Source organism: Cryptotermes secundus, unplaced genomic scaffold (assembly GCF_002891405.2).
Source record: "Cryptotermes secundus unplaced genomic scaffold, Csec_1.0 scaffold219, whole genome shotgun sequence".
Classification (NCBI taxonomy): Eukaryota; Metazoa; Arthropoda; class Insecta; order Blattodea; family Kalotermitidae; genus Cryptotermes; species Cryptotermes secundus.
Window position 1 is genome coordinate 703,797 of NW_019720163.1, and position 21,663 is coordinate 725,459.

Sequence of the window (21,663 nt, forward strand, 5' to 3'; positions counted from 1 at the left end):
TCATATTAAGGAAGTGAATTGCGGTGGTGAGGATCGAATTTAACTGCACGATGACAGAATGAAATGATGAGTTATTCTCTGAGCATAGCAATGAAGATCAGGGCTTCGTAAAAGTGTGTAATAGCTAAGCGGTTACCAATTATTCAAGAATTATCTTCACCAATTAGTTAATTAGTTAGTTAGTTATGGGATAACCTTTGACTTCTGGCCTTAATGGCCAGCTAGAGCTAGCAATTTATTTGAATCCATGACAAGAAGTTCTGCGAAGAATGAATAGCCTACTTTCCCTTGATACAATACGGGCGGCAGAGAAAACGAAAAAATTAAGGAGGATACACAGACAGCAAGGTAATCTCATAAGCCTAAAAAATTAAGGGAGAGATACCAAGACAAATGAAGAGACACAGACAAACAGAAACCTGTGTAAGGTTTGAGGTTTTCACGGCAATGACTATGAAGAATGCCGTCTTCTGGGATGTAATGCCGTGTAGATCTTGTGTAAACAGACGTTTCGGAGGAACGTATCGCCTCCATCTTCGGTGTAGAAAAATCCGCAAGCGAGGAACCAGCTTGAGCAGGTGGCTACCGAATGTTATAGTCTATTTCTTTACCAAATGGAAAAATAAAATTGTATTTTTTTCTTTCCTGAAAGCCGAACTAGCTCATTTAGTAATCCAACTAGCTATTAAATGAACTGCTGATGAACTGGAGTTCAATTCCCAGCAGTGGCAAGATACTGTTGTCATCTTCATAGCCTCCAAACTGGCGCAGTCTCCCAACACATTGGTACTAGGGCTGATTCCCCAGGGAAAAGATTGTCGAGGCGTGAAGCTGAAGTTAAGAATGATGGAACTATCCCGCCTTCCCCACACGTCTCTACGGCGTGATGCGCAATTATTTAAACACAGAAAGAACTTCATGATTTTCTTTTATTTTTCACTAACATTTTGCCATACCACGCGTGTATCTGCTGATGACGACACCGCGGACTGTAACGACCAGGGTAAGTCAGAAGGAACTAACCAGTCTAACGCACAATATCAATGAGAATATTAATCCACCGCTAAATTTTATTCACGGAATTCTCTGGAAACAATTCTTGGACCACAGTTCACACGGGAGTATGGTTCCTGCACTCGGGTCACTGCGCAAGGCGATCAACCGCACAGTGACAACCTGACAAAGGGTGAAGCACAATGCAAGTCGGTCAAGCTGAGGGAATTTAACAAGCATTTATGATTTGATTAGCACGATGGAAATATCTCTCTCTCCCTGTACATTCAGGTACACAAACACAACACCTCGTTATCTTCATCTGCAAGCCTTCCAGGTTCAGGCCGTCAGCAGTATCTGGCTCCATTTAGCAATCAGGTTTGTTCCCAGGTCATGATTTAAAATTGCTCTACTAATTATTCACCGTACTTCATAGAAACACTTCCCTTCTAGCTCTCTCTGCATCCGAGTATTATAACATTTAAAGGAGGATCTATTCTGTATCAGTCTGTTTTCATTTCTAATCTACATTAAGTACTCATACATATATATACCGTATTTACGCATGTATAGGCCGCACATTTTTTGCCAAAAATTCAAGAGGAAAACTGGGGTGCGGCTTATATTCGAAATATTCGAAATCACACTTCATTTAAAAAAAAATTATATTCATAATTAGTAATACAGGGTGTTCTACTCCTGAAATAATATTAAAAAAATATTTTTTCTATAATTTCTGTCTGAAAATTGTGCTGCGGCCTATACACACACGCGGCCTATACATGCGTAAATACGGTATATATATATATATATATATATATATATGTGTGTGTGTGTGTGTGTGTGTCTAAGAGCTATAACTTATATCTGCGTACATTCTCCATTTCCTTTTATTCGGAGAAAGAGAGAAAGAACGAACTGAGTGACTATTATGGAATGTAGACCCGTTCCTAGGCAACGACCGCGAAATAAGCAACTATACAAAGGCCGTTACTAGGCAGAGGTCCGCAAACAACAACAACAACAACAGAGTATCCACGTTTTCTGTGCGGTCCGTGAGATGTTATAAGCAGGACAGTTTGGGAGTTGCAGTTAGTTATATAACTCCTGGGATTCAGTCGTTGTGAGTTCTTGTTGTGAGAAACTGGTAGCTGAGGTCGGGGAGAGTTCGGGAACCAAAAGGAACGGGAACACCCATCGTTGAAGCCGCTACCAAGCAACGGCTAGTGAATACTGTAACAGACTGAGAAAACCTAGTGTGTCCTACAGTGGTTTGTGAAGTACGTAGAACAGTGAGAGCATAATCCTTAATTGTAACCACGCGCTGTATGAAAGAGTCCAATAAATCCAGTCATTAATCCAAATCCCCTCTATTGATACTAAAATCGTGACAATATCAAGGTCTTGACTAAGCTAAGAGACAAGAGTACAGTGTATACAAGTACATTCGACATTTATTTTAGTGCAAACAGTTGTGTACCGTAATGGCATGACATTTACGTAGAACAAACAGTTCGACATACAAAACAAAATTCGTTAAACTGGATTAGTGTAGCTGCTGAAGTACATGTTAACCTAGGACTTGAGATTTTGACAGCTGTAACTATGAAGATCACTGACTTTTGCGATGTTACGCCACGCATTCTAGTAGATGACTAACGACGCTTTAAAGAAACCTTCTGCAATCAAATTAAGATATTGTCCCGGGTTTGGGTGTGACTAGAAACGACGTTTAGATTGGTAATTGGATTTATTGGACACTACTCTCGTAACTACAAATAACTGCTACAGTCACACTGAGTTACAAACTCCAAACATCATTGTAACTACAGCACGCATAAAGTCTTCTCAGTATTTATTAGCCGTTTCTTGATAGGTGTTTTCAACGGCGGATGTTCCCTTTCCTCTGGGTTCCCGAACTGTCCCCGGCTAAACTACCAGCTTCTCACTTCTCACAACTGCAATTCCAGACTACTAGTCCTCTTTATATAGCCCTAGCACAGAAAACGTCTCTTCCATTATTGCGTGTTCTCTCGTTGCCTGGGAACAATTTGTCCGCAGAGCTGTTCCATACCAACGTCTGTTGTACTGTCGCCTGTTTACACAGCTGTTACTTGGCAATGGATCTGCATGTCATAATACATTTTTCTAGATTGGACGGCTTCACATCCCAGTGGGCAATAAACTGTATACTATTAATGTTCTTTATATACTTTCTCATAAGTTTTATTTACAGAAATTTTGTGTCCGAAAAGTGCACAATATAAATTCATGCGCTTACATATTCACTCTAAATTACATACATTTAGTTAGTTTACACTCTATAGTTAGGCACCACACGTACCTCTTCCTAATGCTTCAAATGTTGCACTACATAACGTGTATGTGTGTGTGTACTCTAAATTTCACGCACGTAGCGTATGAAAGCGAGATATGGCCAGAAACGAGGCATATGTATAAGAGTACTCTACTATGCAAACCAAGGAGTATATGTGAAATTTCATAGCCGGCAGGTCTCCACGTTTAACGTAGACCTGAGTGTAAAGGTAATGCTTGAAAACCAGCTGCTTCACTTAATGTGGCGATGCTCAACCCGCACTGCGCCCTTCTGACCTCTAATTACCGACCACGTAACCAGCAACCCACTCCCATTTGCAACAAGGGTCCGGTCAATTAAAATAAGTTGTTATTAAACTTATTCCGCTGTGGTAGGCAGCCCGGAGGGGAAGGGAGGAGAAGAAGAAAACGACAGAACTACAAGACTGTTGCGTTGTCGTTGTATGAAGAGGGACAATTTTAATCCTTTACATCAACAAGAAATATGTAGCAAAATTCCTCTTTGGAATTCAAGAGAAATTCCGAGAAAAGACTTACTTTCCCGCAACATTTCCTCTTTGTGACGATTTTCTTTTCAAAAGATCCATGTTTATAAGCATCCCAGTGGTAATATCAAGAACTCAACAATTTTCTTCTATTTGTAAGGGAAAGTGGGTGTATATATATATTAGAATATTACATTTTCTCTGTTTGCAGGTCAACATTCTTTAAATATGATGCGCATAATATTGCCAGCTGAATAATATTTTTATTTCTATTCACATTAAACAGAACGGTATAGAGATATTTCTCTTCCCTTCCATTTTAGTTTATAAGATAAACGTTCTCCTTCGTGTCACTGAACAGCCTGCTGCAAATATTTTAAATCTTGTAAAGGAAATCTGACTTTGCCATAAAGAGATATAGCTCGGAAACATGTAATTTCAGACATTCAACTTTCATTGAACTTTCCATATCCTGCCATTTCCGCAATGGACAAACGTAAGAAAGGATCTGGATTTGAACCCAGAACCAAATAGCAATCCTTTGTTTCAACATGAAAATTATAGCGGCCTCCATAGTCTAGGGGTAACGTTCCCACCTCATGACTAAAGGTACGCGGGTTCAAACCCGGCGGATGTCGTGGAATTTTTAAGGGCGGAAAAATTCAGGGAACAAGTCCTCCGGGAGGGACTTTAAGCCGTGGGTCCCGTGTCGTAGCTTTACGGCACGTAAAAGAACCTCATGTCTCAAGGAGACCACTGAGCCAAATAAATAAGGACATTTCCCGCCCAACAATAGTCTCTAACGCCTCTGGTAGATGGGGGAAGCATCAAGATACCGCTGAGCCAATAGAGGCCGAACTCGCTGGCTGAGTCGGGACTGATGGCACGCACCAATACGTACAATAGACCCTGGTCGCGGTGCACGGGGAAACCCCCCCCCTCCAATAATAATAATAATAATAATAATAATAATAATAATAATAATAATAATAATAATATCTTTAAACAATAATCGACGTAGGTCTCAGGCGAAAAACAACAGATAGTGACAACAGGTATACTGTTATTTATACGACTGTCCGAAAAAGGACAGAAGGCGAAACTGAATGAGCGACTGGAAGTTACGAGTTTGAGAGATATTATTCAGTCGTGAATCCAGTGATTATAACATGTTTTTCTTATCTAATTCTGAAACAATATTGTTATGACTTAGCTAATGATGGATACAACAGGGAAGCAGAAAAATAAATTAATCAAAACAAAGCAAACCAGAATTCATACTCTCTAGATACGCCGATTAACAAATAGTGAATATCTACTTTCGTCAGTGTCACGGATGAACTGAGCTGTGTGTGGTTCTTTATGGAATCTTAGGCCTTCTAACGAATTTGTATGAACTGTAGATGGCCGAATGAGATGAGAAAATCATCATGAATAACTGAGGACTAGGTAGGAGGCAGATGTCATATTTTTCGTTTCTATTATTAGTCTGGACGGACTGAGACACCACTTATACCCACATCACGCAAGCCAGTATGCGACCTCAATTCAATTCCATTACATACCAAATAAATTCAGGGTGTTAACATTACCTCATACTGTTCACTCCTCTCTACATACCACAATACACCAGTCAACATATACGCGACAAAAGTTTTTTCGGAATCAACTAACTGAATTGAGCTGCTGTGCATTCACGTGTCAGTTTTGCTACTTTAGATGTTTAAATATTTATTGTACTCTAATTAGATTACCTTACAATGAAAACGTATTAACATTCAGCTTTTCTGAACAATTTTAGGGAACTGCTGCCAATTAGCATTCATTCTTATTACTGGCGAGACGTTAGTTCTGATTCGATATGAATATTAGTCACTTAGGTACTTCACCAAACAGGTTCCGAAGAGTGGAATTTACTGCTGAATTCTGTCCAGTTATATATGTAATAATACAAATGCCGTCGTGAATGCAACAATTTATTTGGTTGTAGTTCTTTGACTTTTCTTCCTCTACACTGCATGTTTCGGCCGTAAATGACCATCATCAGGTGTATTTTTCACTATTAAGTATTAAAGATGAGCAGCGACACACACACAGGGAGCCTGCGCAGAACAATACGGGAACGGCGCTGAAAACAAGAAATAACCGCTGCAGCACATGTAGACAAGAGCAGGTATCCCTGGCATTTAAAACTGTAAATTTTTAAAATTTTAAATTTTAAACTGGAATTATAAAATCAAAATTGACGAGGTTATATTGGCGAGATTTTAAAACAAAACTGACAGGCTGATGTTTTAGATTTTGGACTGTGTACAGTGTGACAGCTACGTAGTGAAAAATACACCTGATGATGGCCAGTTACGGCCGAAACATGCAGAGTAGAGGAAGAAAAGACAAAGAACTACAACCAAATAAATTGTTGCATTCACGACGGCATTTGTATTATTATATATAGAAGTGTATAGTGCAACAGGATGCTTAAATATAATATACTGTCCAGTTTGTTGGAAAATACGCACTGATTTCGGAATATTTAATTTTTAAACTAAAGAAAAATTCTGTTTTAAATATGAAACGAACAAACAAATAAATTTGGCTTTAGCCGTCACAGGCCTGTTTAAAATATATGGACCTCAGAATGTTAATTCGAGAGTTACAGGCCTTAATGAACTCCGTGTTTGGCGCCTGCTGGACGCGGATACAGGAGACGGCCGTCAGATATGGAGGATATCTGCGAATAAACTGAGTAAGCAGTTGTAGAGATTGAAAATTGGTAGTCCTACAGAGTGAACCTGATGGGAGGAAACTCCTCATAGTAGAACATCAAGGTATTATAAAATACCTTGAACTCAGAGGCTCTAGTCACGCCAATCCTGATACGTCACAGTGTGAAGTTACAGGAAAGAGAAAGTTCTCTTGCTAAGCCTAAGGAACCAACATGAAGACGTATAGAGGGGATTGTTGTAAAGCTCTGTATATTCATAGCCTTGGAAGGTGCTTAGCTTCATGCTCTGGCCGTAGGGAAATGTACTCCACGAATGTGGGGCAAGCCGCACAGCCGGTCCACGCAGTGGTGTACAGAACATTCCAGTCGAGAGTAACGCGTCTGTGGCACGTACCTTTACTCGCTGAAAGAGCCTCACTTTCCACAGTTCATCTATTCTCCTGGCTCGGCTGGGATCCGAGGCCATGTGTATGTACGTCAGTGACTTGGTGGGCGCACAGCGCGGACTGGACGGGACCGATACTTCACTATACAGGTCTCGCCTCGCAGCGAGGTTTCAGCCAGGGTTCGGGATGGTGCTTACCGCAGAACGTGGTGTTCTATCAATTTGAGATTCAGCAGGGACCGCGGTCGTTACGGAAAGATGGCACTTGCGATCCAGGTTAATAAATTACGGTTTCTCTTTACGGATTCTGAGCACGGTGTTTGTCGATTCTAGACATCTTCTCTCATCCTGCGTACCTTATATTGAAGGTGTAGCGAAGCGATGTCCCAAGGATATTGCTTACGTCTGTATTTAAAAAAGGTAGCCCTCGGGCCGATGCATCATGGCTGTCAGGGTGGCACCAATTAAATCGTTGTTATCGAAATGGTACATGTTGCCTAGATTTTGTTTTCTTGTGTACGTGTTTGTTTGGTTTTTTTATTTTGCTTGTGATTATATTCGCATTGGTCTTTAGGTTACTGAGATGTTAAAATTATTATTATTATTGTTATTGTGGTTATGGTCCGTCTCTGTGGTCTAGTGGTCAGAGTTTCTGGCTACAGATCCAGAGAACAGGGTTCGATTCCCGGTGCTACCAGATTTTCTGAGACGCAGTGGCTCTGGAATGGGTTCACTCAGCTTCGTGAGGATGACTGAGGAGCTATTTCAAGGAAAAGCGGCTCTGCTCTAGAAAACCAAAATTAACGGCAGTGGGAATTCATTGCACTAACCACACAACACCCTCTATCCGCTAAAGTTGGCACTAACTTCGCCGACAAGCGGCGATCGCCCGGTCGGTATAGTGTGTTTTTTTATTATTATTATGTGGCGGTTGTCTTTATGTTGAAGAAACTGAGAATTTCTGAATATCGTGATCTTAAATCCGGCACTTCCCACTTGGACAACGTAGTTCTCATGTTCCTGTCCACAGTATTAGGGTCTTCTCAAAGTTTGATGTTTGCCCCTCTAATAAACTCTGTCCTGCTCNTGTTTTCAAGCACTTCCGTTATGGATTTAATTATTACAATTATTTTCACATTAAACATTGTATAATGTATCTCTTTAAATGTATATATTTCGTTTTCTCAACTCTAAACTATTTTATTACCTGATTTTGTTATTATTATTGTTGTTATTATTACTATTATTATAATTATTAACGACATATGCGGGGGCAAGCGGTAGCGCGGTTAGTTGAGGCACTATGCTACAAGCCGGAAGCTCGCGGGATCGAATCCCGATGAGGTGGATTTTTCCATTTACCTAATCCTTTCAGCCTCACTATGGCCCTGTGGTCGACTCAGCCTCTAGCAGAAATGAGTACCAGGAATATTCTTGGAATATTCTTTGGGGTAAAGGGCGGACGGTGCGTAAGACTGACAACCTTACCGCCACCTATGACCCAATTGTCTAGAAAATATGAGAACCTCAACATCTCACAACCCTATGGGCCTCCACGGCCTGTTACAGGGATAGCTTTACATTTATACTTTTTTTATTAACGAGCTATGCAGTGCAGTTGCCCACACTTAGGATCTATTTTTGCCGACGATATCAAAATTTACCGAGCCGTCAGTTCTCCTCAGTAGTGCAATCTACTTCAGTCTGACATTAACTCTATACAAGGGCCGCGCCATAGCTCAAGCGGTTAGCCGCTGGCTACACACCGTGGCGGCCCGGGTTCGATCCCGGGTCTGGTCAAGTGGGATTTGTGGTGGACAAAGTGGCCCTGGGGCAGGTTTCCTCCGAGTACTTCGGTTTCCCCTGTCAATCTTCATTCCACCAATTGCTCCACAATCACCCTCACCTATCATCTGGTGCTGGTACAATAGGCCAGAAGTGGCCGCAGTAGAAGGGACTTAGTCCCACTCCACTAGCAATAAAAAAACTCTATATAAGGTTGGTGCATTTCTATCTGTATGAAACTCAGCATCAGTAAAACTAAAGTTATATCACTCTCCAGGAAAACCAACGTACTGATCTATGATTATAAACTTGCCAATCTTCTATAACCCTGACCGATTTTATAAAAGGCCTGGGAGTGTTTAATGATGCTAAACTTCATTTTCATGACCATGTAAACTATATTTTCTCTCACTGTACTAAACTGTTGGGTCTAGTTCGTAACATTACTTTCAATTTCTCATCTCTGGAATGTACGCTCTAATTGTAAACCGCATTAGTTACATCTAAGCTTGAATATGCGTCCGTAGTCTGGAATTCGATTACGTCAACTGATGCCAACAAGCTGGAACGCATCCAGCAGAGGTTTGCGGCCCTTTGTTTTAATCGTTTCTTTCCTCAAGTTCATTACAGTTATTCTCTTGCTCTGGAGGAGTTAAAATTGCATACTCTACGTACCAGGAGACATCGCCTCGATGTTCTCTTTCTTACTCAAGTTTACTTTGTTTTGAAATCCTGCCCTTTCAGTTTGGAAATTATTTGTCCCCAAGTTTCTTCTCGATATATCAGAGACCTTGCATTGTTGAATGTTTGTTCCTCATGTAAAAATTGCCCCTCTGCTAGATGTGCAGCAGCTGCTAATGTTGTATGCAGGGATGTTGACGTATTCGGAGCCAGGAAAGTTCTCCCGAAACAATTTTTATAATAGCTATAAATATTATTACTATTGTTATTTGGATGTTGTCTTAGCACACAAACACTCGTAAGTAAGTATTAATTGAGATATTGATATTATTATTATTATTATTATTATTATTATTATTATTATTATTATTATTATTAACTTCCATGTATGTGTATCATACTGTATACTCGTATAATCTATTGATCTATTGCTGGAAATGCACTTACTCGTATACCCCATACAGTCAAATGTTTCTCTTCCATGCTGCTTTGTAACCCTCACTGGCTTTGATGAGCATATTAATTAATTGCTAATACGAATACATTATTTCAGATACAAATATTTTTCCGTCTAGACAGCAGTTTAACTTCCAGCGAAACACGTACAGCAGTTTCTGAGTTACAGACTAACAGACATCTGTTCACTTCTTGCATGTCGTGTAAAGAAAGGATGATAATTTCTAAGGTAGTCGGGATAGCTCAGTCGGTATAGCCACAGATTATAGGTTGGAAGGCCGGAATTCTTTTCTCTGCAGGGAGAAAATTTGTCTCTTCTTGACAGCATCGAGACCTGATCTGGGGCCCGATCAACCTTTTTTCCAAAGGGTAGAAGGGACGCTTTGTTCGGAGGTAAAGAAATCGGGGCGTCGAGCTGACAACTCACCTCAATCTAGTGTCGAGGTCAAGAATGGTGGAGCTATATCTCAACTCCCATCTGAGTCTTCATGGCATGGTGCTTAATTGATTAAGTACAGGGACAGTATTACATTTTCACCTTTAACGATAATTCCTAAAGTATTTGCTAAAGGAATTCTAATTAACTAATTTTTCTACAAGAAAATAAGAGAAATTACATTTCACGAGCCAACAAATTTTTAACATTTTTTAATTTCTTCCAACAGCGCAATGATATAATTAGGTGGTGCTGTACCAGTGGACGATTTCGTAGTCCTTTCTTTTAATTTTGTCCATAAAGGTAAGCAAACTCGCGAATATTATGAACGCTTGTAGGAACTCGGTTTACCCTTTATCACCATGTAAATAACATTGTTCTGTACCTGTTCTAGCATGCTGCTGGAAGAAAATTCTAGAGCAGACATGCGGAATAAACATGGCTGGTTTATAAAAAGTTATAGCATACAGAATTAAGGACTTAAATAGAACTAAACGTTCATAATTACAGGATAAGAACACCAGTACATTAATCATGCCAATATAAAGAGTTAAGAGAAATATTCCTTATGTAGGAAAGGAGTATAGCTGAAATGATAACAAGCATACTGTAAATACTCTGATACTTTCGTTCTCTTTTGCTTATCTGGAAAGACCTGCGGAAAAGTATATTTGGCGTAAAATATGTTTGATTTGTCTCCACAAAGTTTGTTCGAAATATTTCTTGTTCTGAATAGCACTATCTTCTGGGATATAACGCCATGTAGTCCGTTGAATGTCAACAGAAGTTTCGAAGGAACATATCGCCTCCATCTTCAAGGTCGAATAAACCAAGAAAGATGCCAGCATGAAAACAGGTGGCGGGTTTGCTTAGCTTGACACCATGAGACATGCTTCCACGTTGGTATCATTGTTGGTTTATTCTATCCTGAAAATTGAGTCGGTATATTCCTCCGAAAAGTTCATTGACTTTCAACGGGCTACACGCCGTTATATCCTGGGAAATAGTACTCTTTATAACTATCGCTGTGGAAACATTTGTTGTCCTTGTGAATATTTTGTGAGTTACTCTCGAGATGGGGGCAGAGACGCAAGTAAGTCCGTAAGCAAAGTGCCCGTTATTTGTGTCCTCTTTTAAATAAAATTGAAATGTGTCGACATATTTTAGTGGGATTCCAGAATATCAGATTCTATTACAATGTGTTCAAAAATTCTCAAACTGTTTTAAGCGTACAAGCGGAGAAAATGATGCTGCTATTTTATTAAGCACTCCTCAGGGACGCGCATGCGTATGCGTTCCCCATTTGCCCTTGCAGTAATGTTGTCCCTACATTGTTCCATATACTGATTTCTTTAATGCCTCTTCCAGCCCATTCAAGGCCCAGGCCTCTTATTCAGTTCCGTAATCATTTTTCACAGACGTTACGACCCTTGGACGAGTGATCAGTCCTTCGCAAGACCTCTACCCAAACAGAGGGCAACACAAACACAGAATAAACGCATATACTACATACCAAACATCCATGCTTTAAGTGGGAATCGAACCTACGATCCCAGCGTCCAGTAGAGCGAAAACAGTTCATGATTTAGAAAGCGCGGCTACCCTGACCGGCCCCATATACTAATAGCTCACAAAATTTGCTTCCCTCACTCCGCACTGCAAAGACAATGGAATCATCTTTCGAATTTCTCCTCAAGAATGGTAACAAACGTAAGAAACGTTCTGGTTTTATTTCTTCCGCGCTTTGGTAACACAGTTACAGCCCAACGCAAAAGAAATCTGCAATAGGGTATCAAAATTTTCGAAATGTCTATGAAATTCGCACCAGTTTACATGTCCAGTCAATGTGTGGCAGTAGGATAAGGAGATAATTGTAGAATTACTGCAATAATTTAATCCCCAATCCAAGTTTCCTTTGGAAATAACATAATTTTTATAATGTTTACAGATAACGGTTTAATTTCGTGTGTTTTGGGGCGTTGTTCAAACCCAGAGTTCATCAGCATCAGTAAATAATATTGAACTGTAGCATCCTGTTACAATTTTCACTGGTGTCGATCATTCGCCATCTTACGTGCAGCATTGCGTCCCACAAAACTTATCACTTTTACAGAAGTTTTTTTTTTCAGTTTTTAAAATATATTAAAATTTTCTGTCGAAATGGCCATCATTAGGTGTTAAAAATATGCCCAATGAGGAAATCGCTACTTCTGCTTCTTTCAGATGCATATGCGGACCCTTTTGTGCTTGTGTGTGTTGTGGTTTGTGTGTTATACTCTTCCCTGCTGTGTGCTTCGTTGCTTGTCTTGTTCAGGAACAAGACGTTTCGGACAACACGGCCACTGTGATCGCCTGTGGCCCTAGTATACTATCTGTCATCTTCTAAAATCAGTATGTTTTATACTTAAAATAAAAAATAAATAAATAAAATGAGAGTGGAGAAAATTAAGTCATGACCAAAGTTAATATTTAGTTCTCACAAATGGTACTATTTTAACGGAATAAGGAAAATTAATTCAATTGTAAGACTGGAACTTGGGAATAAAACAATGTATATTGTACAGCCGGAAAACTTAAAGAGAAGAGGCATATATTGAAGGGTACAGCTAAAGGGATGTCAGAGAAATACTGTATGAGTTTGACTGGATTTTGAGGGTAAGGTCCAATGGCGAGCTTTTTATATGTGTAATGAACCTTAGAATTCCATATGATCTGGGGTTTATTGACAAATTGCATGAACGCTCACTTTTGATGAAGAAGCCAGTACATACCGTGAATGGCCGGGTAGTTCCATACACACTGGCTTCCATCATGACTGCAATAAGGGTGAGCCACAGTCCAGAAGGTTTTGGTTAGGCCTGAAGATCAGCTTACGTGTTTCTGTTACGTTACCTGAAGCGTGAGAGTATTGATGTGAGGACGTGGAGGATTATATCCACCAACACCAAAGGGAAATGCAAGTCAGCAACTCACAAAGGCTGAAGCCACTGCAGTCCACGCTTTAATCGTTAGTATAGAGCACACGGACGCAGGCGCACTCAGTCTACATTGAGAATGGAATTAATATAGTCAGATGCAATGTAATATTGGTAAGTAAAAAGTAAAGCTATCCCTGTGACAGGCCTTGGAGGCCCATAGGGTTGTGAGACGTAGAGGGTCCAACATTTCCTAGACAATCGGCTCAGAGATGGCGGTAAGGTTGTCAGTCCTACGTGCCGGCCGCACTTTACCCACAAGAACGTTCCAAGAATATTCCTTGTACTCATTTCTGTTAGAGACTGAGTCGATCCCAGGGCCATAGTGCGGCTGGAAGGATTAGGTAATTGAAAAAATCCAATGACCTCATCGGGACTTGAAACCGCGACTTTCCGGCTTGTAGCATAGCCCCTCAACCAAATATGTTACCACGTGCCTCCAATATATTATTGGTAATTGTATATAGGAAAATTGTGGATTAGCGCCAGGTGTCTTCCATGGATGCATCAAACTGACTTATTTCTTTCCTACTTTCACATAGTCATATCAACTGAAGTTGTGTGATTAAATGGAATGTTCGACTTGAGGAAAATTATTTCGTGTAATGTAGAATGAAACGCCTAGATATAAGACTAGGTTGGACCCAGAGTCGTTCTGGGTGACTTCGAGGGGATAAAAGTTTTCCCCCTACAGGGACTCGAACTCCGATCCCTAGGTTGTCCAGCCTGTAGACAGTCACTATACCAACTTCTCTAGCCTGGCTCCCTCAGAACAGTAAACAAAATATGATATTATAATGGCAGCCAGTCGCCTGAAGACAGGCGTGGAGTCAATTCCCGAAGGGTTGTGTAAACATAGTACAGCCTTACGTCAGACAGTGTGCAATATAATTACTGTGTATTAAAGTATGGATGATATACTGCGTCCTCAGCATTTTGTTTCCTGGAACCGAGTAGCATTTCCAAAGTTATTAATTCTCATTCAGTATGAATCTATCTCTTCTGACTCCATAATCATCTTCCGTCCGAAATACATTAGGCTTCATGCGAAATAAATATCATTAGACTTGCCTCAATATTTTTATATTGTATCTTCATCATAAACGCGTTGAAATTAATCGCAACGTTTCCTTATATCTTTCTACAAGAAATTTAATCAGCTACGAAACCGCCATGAAAAATCGAACAGGAAACCAATGTAACATCGCCACACGCGTAAGAAATAAATTGATGCATCAAGGTCAGTAACATGGTTATTCGAATCCATTTTATTACAATATGCAGTAATCTGAAAATTAACTGTCCATCACTTCAAGACATTCACAGAAATAAACGTAATATTTTACTACTCATAGGTCCACATATTTGTCCTTAATAATGGAGCATGTCATTACTTTTGGAGGAGGAATAAAATTTCTTCGAAATGTCAAAGGCCAGTTTTAATTTTTCGCATAAAAAATGAATTAGACAAAAAGTTTTCTATAATTTTTTTTTTTACGTTTGGTTGTATACATATATTTCAGTGTATATGGGAAGGCTAGAAAAAACTGAAAGGTAGGAGGGCTGTACACTTCAATCAGCTCGTCAAAATATTTCCTATTTTGTGTATTCTGGAAATTCGTTACCACACACTGTACCATATCCTGATCGCGTGAGATCCGCACCATCCCATAATAATCTATTGCGCCAAGGCCTGGTGAACCGTGAATATTAATATTACTGTTTAACGACTGATCAACTTCTGTGCATCACTTCCATCAGTGCAGATTCCCACAACGTCAAATTACAGAATCTCGCAATACAGCGTCATTACCAAGTTCAGCTGCTAATACTCGTATATGAAAAATAATACACACTGACGTTGTAGATACATTTACGATTTGTCTCGAGCATTCCATGCGCTTCTGTTCAATATATGTTATTTATCGTCATCAAGCCGAAAGATAAATATAAATATTGCGCGGCCAGGAAATTATTTGCAGTCTACAAAAACACAGTTTCGCAGGTGTTGCACGTTTTCGGAGATGTATCAGCATACAATATTTCATGCCCCTGTATTAAATGGCGCTATTGTCTCTATCGGCTCGAAAATATGCACAACCACCATTTTCCCCTCTTCCCCCAACATCGATTACGCCATAAAACTGGTACCTGCACGGTAAAATGGCCCTTGATCTTCTTTAAGCGTCACATCATGAAGATCTTTGGCTGAATGGAGATACAGCTCCACTAGACGGATGTGAATGAGCTCCAAAGAAGTTCTGGGCCATGTGAAAAAAAGTAAATGTCTTTTCGATTCTCGGAATTGAACCCAATTTCTTCGGTCGTCTATTTTGTATCCTGCCCGCGCCGTGGCTCAAGTGGTTAGTCGCTGGCTTCCCACCGCGGCGGCCCGAGTTCGATCCCGGGTCTGGTTAAGTGGGATTTTGTGGTGGACAAACTGACGCTGGGGCAGGTTTTCTCCGAGTACTTCGGTTTCCCCTGCCAATCTTCATTCCACCAATTGCTCCACAATCACTCTCACTTATCATCTGGCGCTGGTACAACAGGCCAGAAGTAGCCGCAGTACAAGGGACTTAGTCCCACCCCACTGGCAATAAAAAAAAAATCTTGTAGCCTGATCATTTACTGACTAAGCTTTCACGGCTACAATATGGTACTAATTTTATCTCAGTAGATAACTTATTAGATTATTTACAGAACAAAGGATCTCTGACGAACCAATTCAATTTTCAAATCTAGTATTTGACAGATCTTTTCCGAAGTGATATTATTGAATCTCAAATTACATAAAAATATATGTATATTCTGACATATTGCCCAGCCCACTAATATAGCCACATTTTCCCAGATACAGTTGCATAAGCCTGCTTAATAGCGTCACATGACCTTAGCAGTAAACACAGCTGTAAATACGGACCCAAATAACATGAACCAGAATTCAACAGCAATTGAAACGCTGGCAGTGAGTCCTACAGCTACGATAATTAACACGACAATAATTGATCGAGTGAACCTGATAATTGGTTAAATTACAGAGACTGGGTATAATACACTTCGGCTTTGGAACTCTGCGGGGTATCATTTTATTTGGGCTTACTGACCTCGCGGAATAAGTACACGGATCGGTCCAACAAGCTTCGTATTAATAGCTCAATTAGAGGGCTCCTTGTTTCAGGTTATGGGGTAACGTGCGAATTAGTTCATTGTATTACTGCGTTATAATCAGGATAGGAAATCGATCGAAAGTTTTCTTATTCGTAAGCCACAATGTCGGCAATAGTCAAATTGCAAAGCCAGTCCGCATAGTTTTTTATTGCCAGTGGGGTGGGACTAAGTTCCTTGTACTCCGGCCACTTCTGGCCTATTGTATCAGCCCCAGGGGATAGGTGAGGGTGATTGTGGAGCAATTGGTAAAATGAAGATTGGTAGGGGAAACCGAAGTACTCGGAGAAAACCTGCCCCAGCGCCACTTTGTCCACCACAAATCCCACTTGACCAGACACGGGATCGAACCCGGGCCGCCGCGGTGGGAAGCCAGAGACTAACCGCTTGAGCTATGGCGCGGCCTAGTCAGCATACATAGCACCTGAATCAATACATTTTATCGTATATTTGAGGTTATTGCCATTTCATTTGTTAAGCGTGAATCTGAGTTTCCGGCCATGACCGCCGTGACTACAGAGATTACCCTCCTCTGGGATGTGACGCAATGAAGCCTTGTAAATATCTACCGACTTTCGGGAGGAACGTACTGCTTCATCCTCGGGACAGAAGAGTGCCCTGGGGACTGAGGCAGCACAGTCCTTCAAAACTTCTGTAAACATATACCAAAATACACGGTGTTATATCTTATGGAGCTGAGACCTTCTTGAGAATATACCAATTGTGCAGTTACTCAAGAACTTCCCAGCATTTTACCAGAAGGTTCCTTACAGTTTTCACAAGATCCCTCCAATTGCCCCTATCCTGAGCCAGGTCAAACTAATCCAGAGCATCCCTTTCTATCTCTCTAACATCCATCTTAATATTATTCTCCCACCTATGTCTATGTTTGTTAGTTGTATCTTTCCTTCTGGCTTTCCCACGGTATTACGTATCACAAGACAATATCTTCGAATAATAGATATATATATTTAGGCCTGTATCTAGTGCAGATAGTGTTAATGCCAAAAAATCTCTCACATATCATTCTGCTAAGACAAAACCGATAGAAAGGAGTTAATTACACAAAGAATGGTTTATTGCAGATACTATTTAATTCTGCTACTGGCTAGTCTGACCAATATTTTTGGTTGTTTTATTTCGTCTCTTCAGAATGTAAGGATAAATACACCAAGAAGTCTGTTTTTTACTTATTTCCTCGTCGTTGGGATTATCTTTGCTTCTCATTCAACGTTCTAGGGTTGAACCATTCTGTTAAACAACCTAAAATGAATCAGCGTAATGGAAGATAGTGAATTTTCTCAATTGGTTTATCCGACCAGTTTCTCACCATAACTTCAGGGCTGTAATCCCCAGGTGTTTCGTCTTGTTCACCCCAGTCATAATGTTCACAAACACGGAACTGCTTGACGGAGCTGTAAACTGCCCCTGGCATGACGTCATAACAGAAAAGCCAATGTTACTAGAGCTAAACTGCACAAAACGTTTTATTTCTGCGCTAAGAGACATCGCAAATTATTATCCTACAGAATTAAATTTATACAATTATAACGTGGAAGATCCCTTTTATGTACTGTCTTATTTAAAAATGCTACATACCTAGGACACTGCAGATTAACTGTAGGCCTACTTCCAGACTTTTGTGTAAAGTTAACAATTTCTTAACTAGTCAAGGAATTCCGGTATGAAAGGTTGTTACGATGTTCTCAAAAGCTTCATGATAAAATATACACTGAGTGTGAATCATCAATAGATTTTGTACTCTCCTGCCATGACCCTGCCAGGTAGCTCGTGCCCTCCTGAATAAAAACACATTGTACAGGCCACTACAGCCTACAGCAAACTATGGTTATCCAAACTTCTGAAAGCTGTCCAGGATATGTCAGCTTATCTTGTTAGCACCAAATTTTTCTTACTATTAAATTTCCTCAGTTATCGATCAATGCTGTATAATTAGTCGATTAAAAACTGATATCGATTAAATCCTTTACAAGTTTTAAATCTACCTTTAGATTTACAATTACCAGAACCATTTAATATATGAATTTATTAGGAGTCAGAAAATTATCATAATTTATTTTGCGAAATACATCCCAATTAATTGATTGTTTTCAAAATTTCATAAAAAATTTAATAATTTTTAACTTCGATACATGTAATTACGAAGTTATCTCTTATAAAAAATTGCTGCTCTGCCTAGTAATTTCTCACAGGTTAGAGAATACATGTTTGATGTGGTTTTCTGTAGGTGAGGACTTCTGCCACACGTTGCATATCATGGACTCCCGGGGAGAGAGTGTGGTGGTCAACAAGAAGTGTGCAGACCGGTCAGAGTGTTCGCCGCAGCGCGTCGGCTGCCTCAGCATCGACACACAGACGGTCAGTCCACTACAACCACCACCATGCATTTTATAGCATAAACTAACTCTGTCATGCTGAGTGTTCCTTGAGAACTTGTGATACCGAGGAGGTCAAGAAATCCCCTGAATTTATGGAACTCAAAAGTGGATTTTCATGTTAACAAAATTCTGCAATTGTGGCTTTGAATTGGGCACCTACTGAGCTAGTGCAATCCAATCAACGTCTTAACACGCCTTTCTATAAACAGCATTCTGATATTCTCCTCCCATCTATGTCTGTATCTCCCATCCTAAAGGCTTCTTAACTAAACCTCTGGGTTGATTTTAAGTTTACTCCAGACTTTCTTCTTGAATTTATCTTCTGAACATGTGGCACTGAAAATGGCTGATAATTGAAACTTGTCTGCTAGTAAAGGTAACAGGATTTCCTTTGATTATTGTAGATCTTCAGTTACACTGAACCCCTTCCGAAAAATGTTAAATGAAAGCTGTAAATATAAAGTTCTCTCCAGCTTCTTCTCACATTCCATTTTCTGGGTCCACACGCCATGCTCTCTTTCAGTTCCATATTTCGTGCAAAGTCTTAATTTTTTTTTTGCAAAGTTTCGTGACATACTACTTTTATGATTTATCCCTCACTCAGATCCCGACCTGGAGAATAAAAATTGTCAGCTTCCTGCGGCTGCTTAGTCAATACAGTCGAATTTACCCTGCAGGAACAGAGTATATATATGAGTAAATGCACCTTGTGGTGTTCATCATCAATAGAAATTGGATTTACAAGTGACATCAGCTTCAACTAACATTCCGAAAAAACTATTCATCCAGGACGAATATAGTGAAATATAAAATCTAAATGAACTGCAGGAAAAATATAACGCCTAAGTTAGAAGGAACTGTAAATTAGTAATTGCAATATTTAGTAGCCATTTTCTGTATATAATTTTTATCAGTACAGATTTCTGCCACACCAAAGGTTTTTTCCCGTCAATACGTTACTGTTGCCATGTAAGCAACATTTGACATGTTATATGTGATAGATATATTTATGACATAGCTCCGTAAAAATATAACATACATCTAGTTCAAATTTCCCATTGGTTATCGTTTTTAAAACAAACAAATTCCGTGGATTTTAGTCCGCAAACGAACTATACCGACCGAGCGACCGCCTCTTATCGGCGAAGTTGGTGCCAGCTTTAGCTGATAGAGGGTGCCGCGTAGTCAGCGCAACGGGTCCCCACGGTCGTTAATTTCGGTTTTATAGACCGGAGCAGCTATTTTTCCATTCTAGTAGCCCCTCAATTATCCTCACGGGGCTCAGTGAACACCATTCCAGACCCACTACTTCTCAGAAAATTTTCTAGCCCCGGGAATCGAACTAGGCCTTCTGGATCTGTAACCAGGAACTTTGACCACTACACCACACAGGCGGCCAGTTATCGCCGGTAAGCGGACAGAAATATATATTTATTGCGTGGTAACCCCCTTGTTTGAATTTTTATAAAAATATGCCTAAATAAAAGTAACATATTTTACGAATGCCTGTCACGTGCGCAATTTGCAGTAGGGAATTAAATGTCGCCACCTTGCGGGAAGTTGGCACGTTGGTCTGAAGTGTTGGTATGCGAGGAAATTAACTATCATAGATGCTGGTTAGACCCAAGTGACATGATATCCTTATGAAATTCATGAAATATGTTAACTGGTTAAAATGTTGTTAAGAGAGAACAGTCGTATGGTCATGAAAATGTCGTTAACCTACTTTCCGTATAAGATAAAGAGATTAAAATGAAATCCATCACAATTGGCAGTAATGAACATTCTAGGGGCTACAAAAAACAGGAAATCGTTGAAGAGTCGAATACTCCAGATAGCTCAGAGGAGATATTTATCCTGTGCAGAGAGCTCGTTTACTAACGTTCGGTCTGTGGCAGGATTATTCGCCATCTGACAATTTCGTATTTGCCTTCATATATTTCCGTGAGGTTTGCAATTCTTGCGCGATATGCGACTACCTTCTTCTATCCTGCTGCTCCCGCTAGGAGCACAGGGCATCCTTGAAACACTTCGTTTCACTTCAGTTTCTTAATCTAAGACAGTCGGTAGAATTCCGTAGAGTGGGGATCAGCTCGTCGCAAGGTCATTACCTACTACAGACACAGAATAAACACAGACATCCATGCCTTGAATGCAATTCGAACCTACGATCTCAGTTTTCGAGGGATCAAAATAATTTCATGTCTTAAACCGCGAGACCCCTGTGATCGGGCTATGGAATTATCAGTGTATATACATAATGTATCCCCTCTGTCTTCTCATACATTCCACGGGCTAAGTTATCTCTCTTCAGCACTAGCATTCATATCACAAAACAGGCGTTAAAATCTCTGATTGGGATATCCTCCTTTTGTACATATAATCATTTACATCATCAGCAGCACAATTATCCATTATCAATTATCATATCAATTTGTTCTTACCCACTAACTACTACTACTACTACTACTACTACTACTACTACTACTACTACTACTACTACTACTACTACTACTACTACTACTACTACTACTCACTAGGATGAAGGGTCTCATTTTCTAACAGAATATATGGCGTGACAATTCAGATGACTGAGGTTTAAGTGTGTGTACCACCAGAAGATGACAAAAAACAGGGTCGAAATATGAAGTGGATAAGAACAAACAAAGTTACTGCTAGATAATTGTGTTGATGGTATTGCAAGGATTATAGGGTTGAAAATATTCTTGTTTCTATGTCTCATCAGTCAGCATAACTGAATGTTCCGTAAGTATTTCATTTGTTATCCCTATCTATTACCAATAAGGTTTGTTCTTACCCACTACTACTACTACTACTACT

General features: G+C 39.9%; 1 protein-coding gene across 4 annotated transcripts in view; it reads left to right on the top strand.

Moving 5' to 3' along the window:
* The window catches only part of LOC111867071, a 391,471-nt gene that overhangs the window by 350,100 nt on the left and 19,708 nt on the right, over positions 1 to 21,663 (top strand). For all 4 annotated transcript variants that reach the window (XR_004513307.1, XM_023856556.2, XM_033752585.1 and 1 more), the window contains exon 4: positions 18,672 to 18,802. Coding sequence is in view for 3 of the 4 variants with exons in the window: in XM_023856556.2 (XP_023712324.1) it covers positions 18,672 to 18,802 (131 nt within the window). In the remaining variant the exon portion in view is untranslated. The remainder of the gene's footprint in view (positions 1 to 18,671; positions 18,803 to 21,663) is intronic.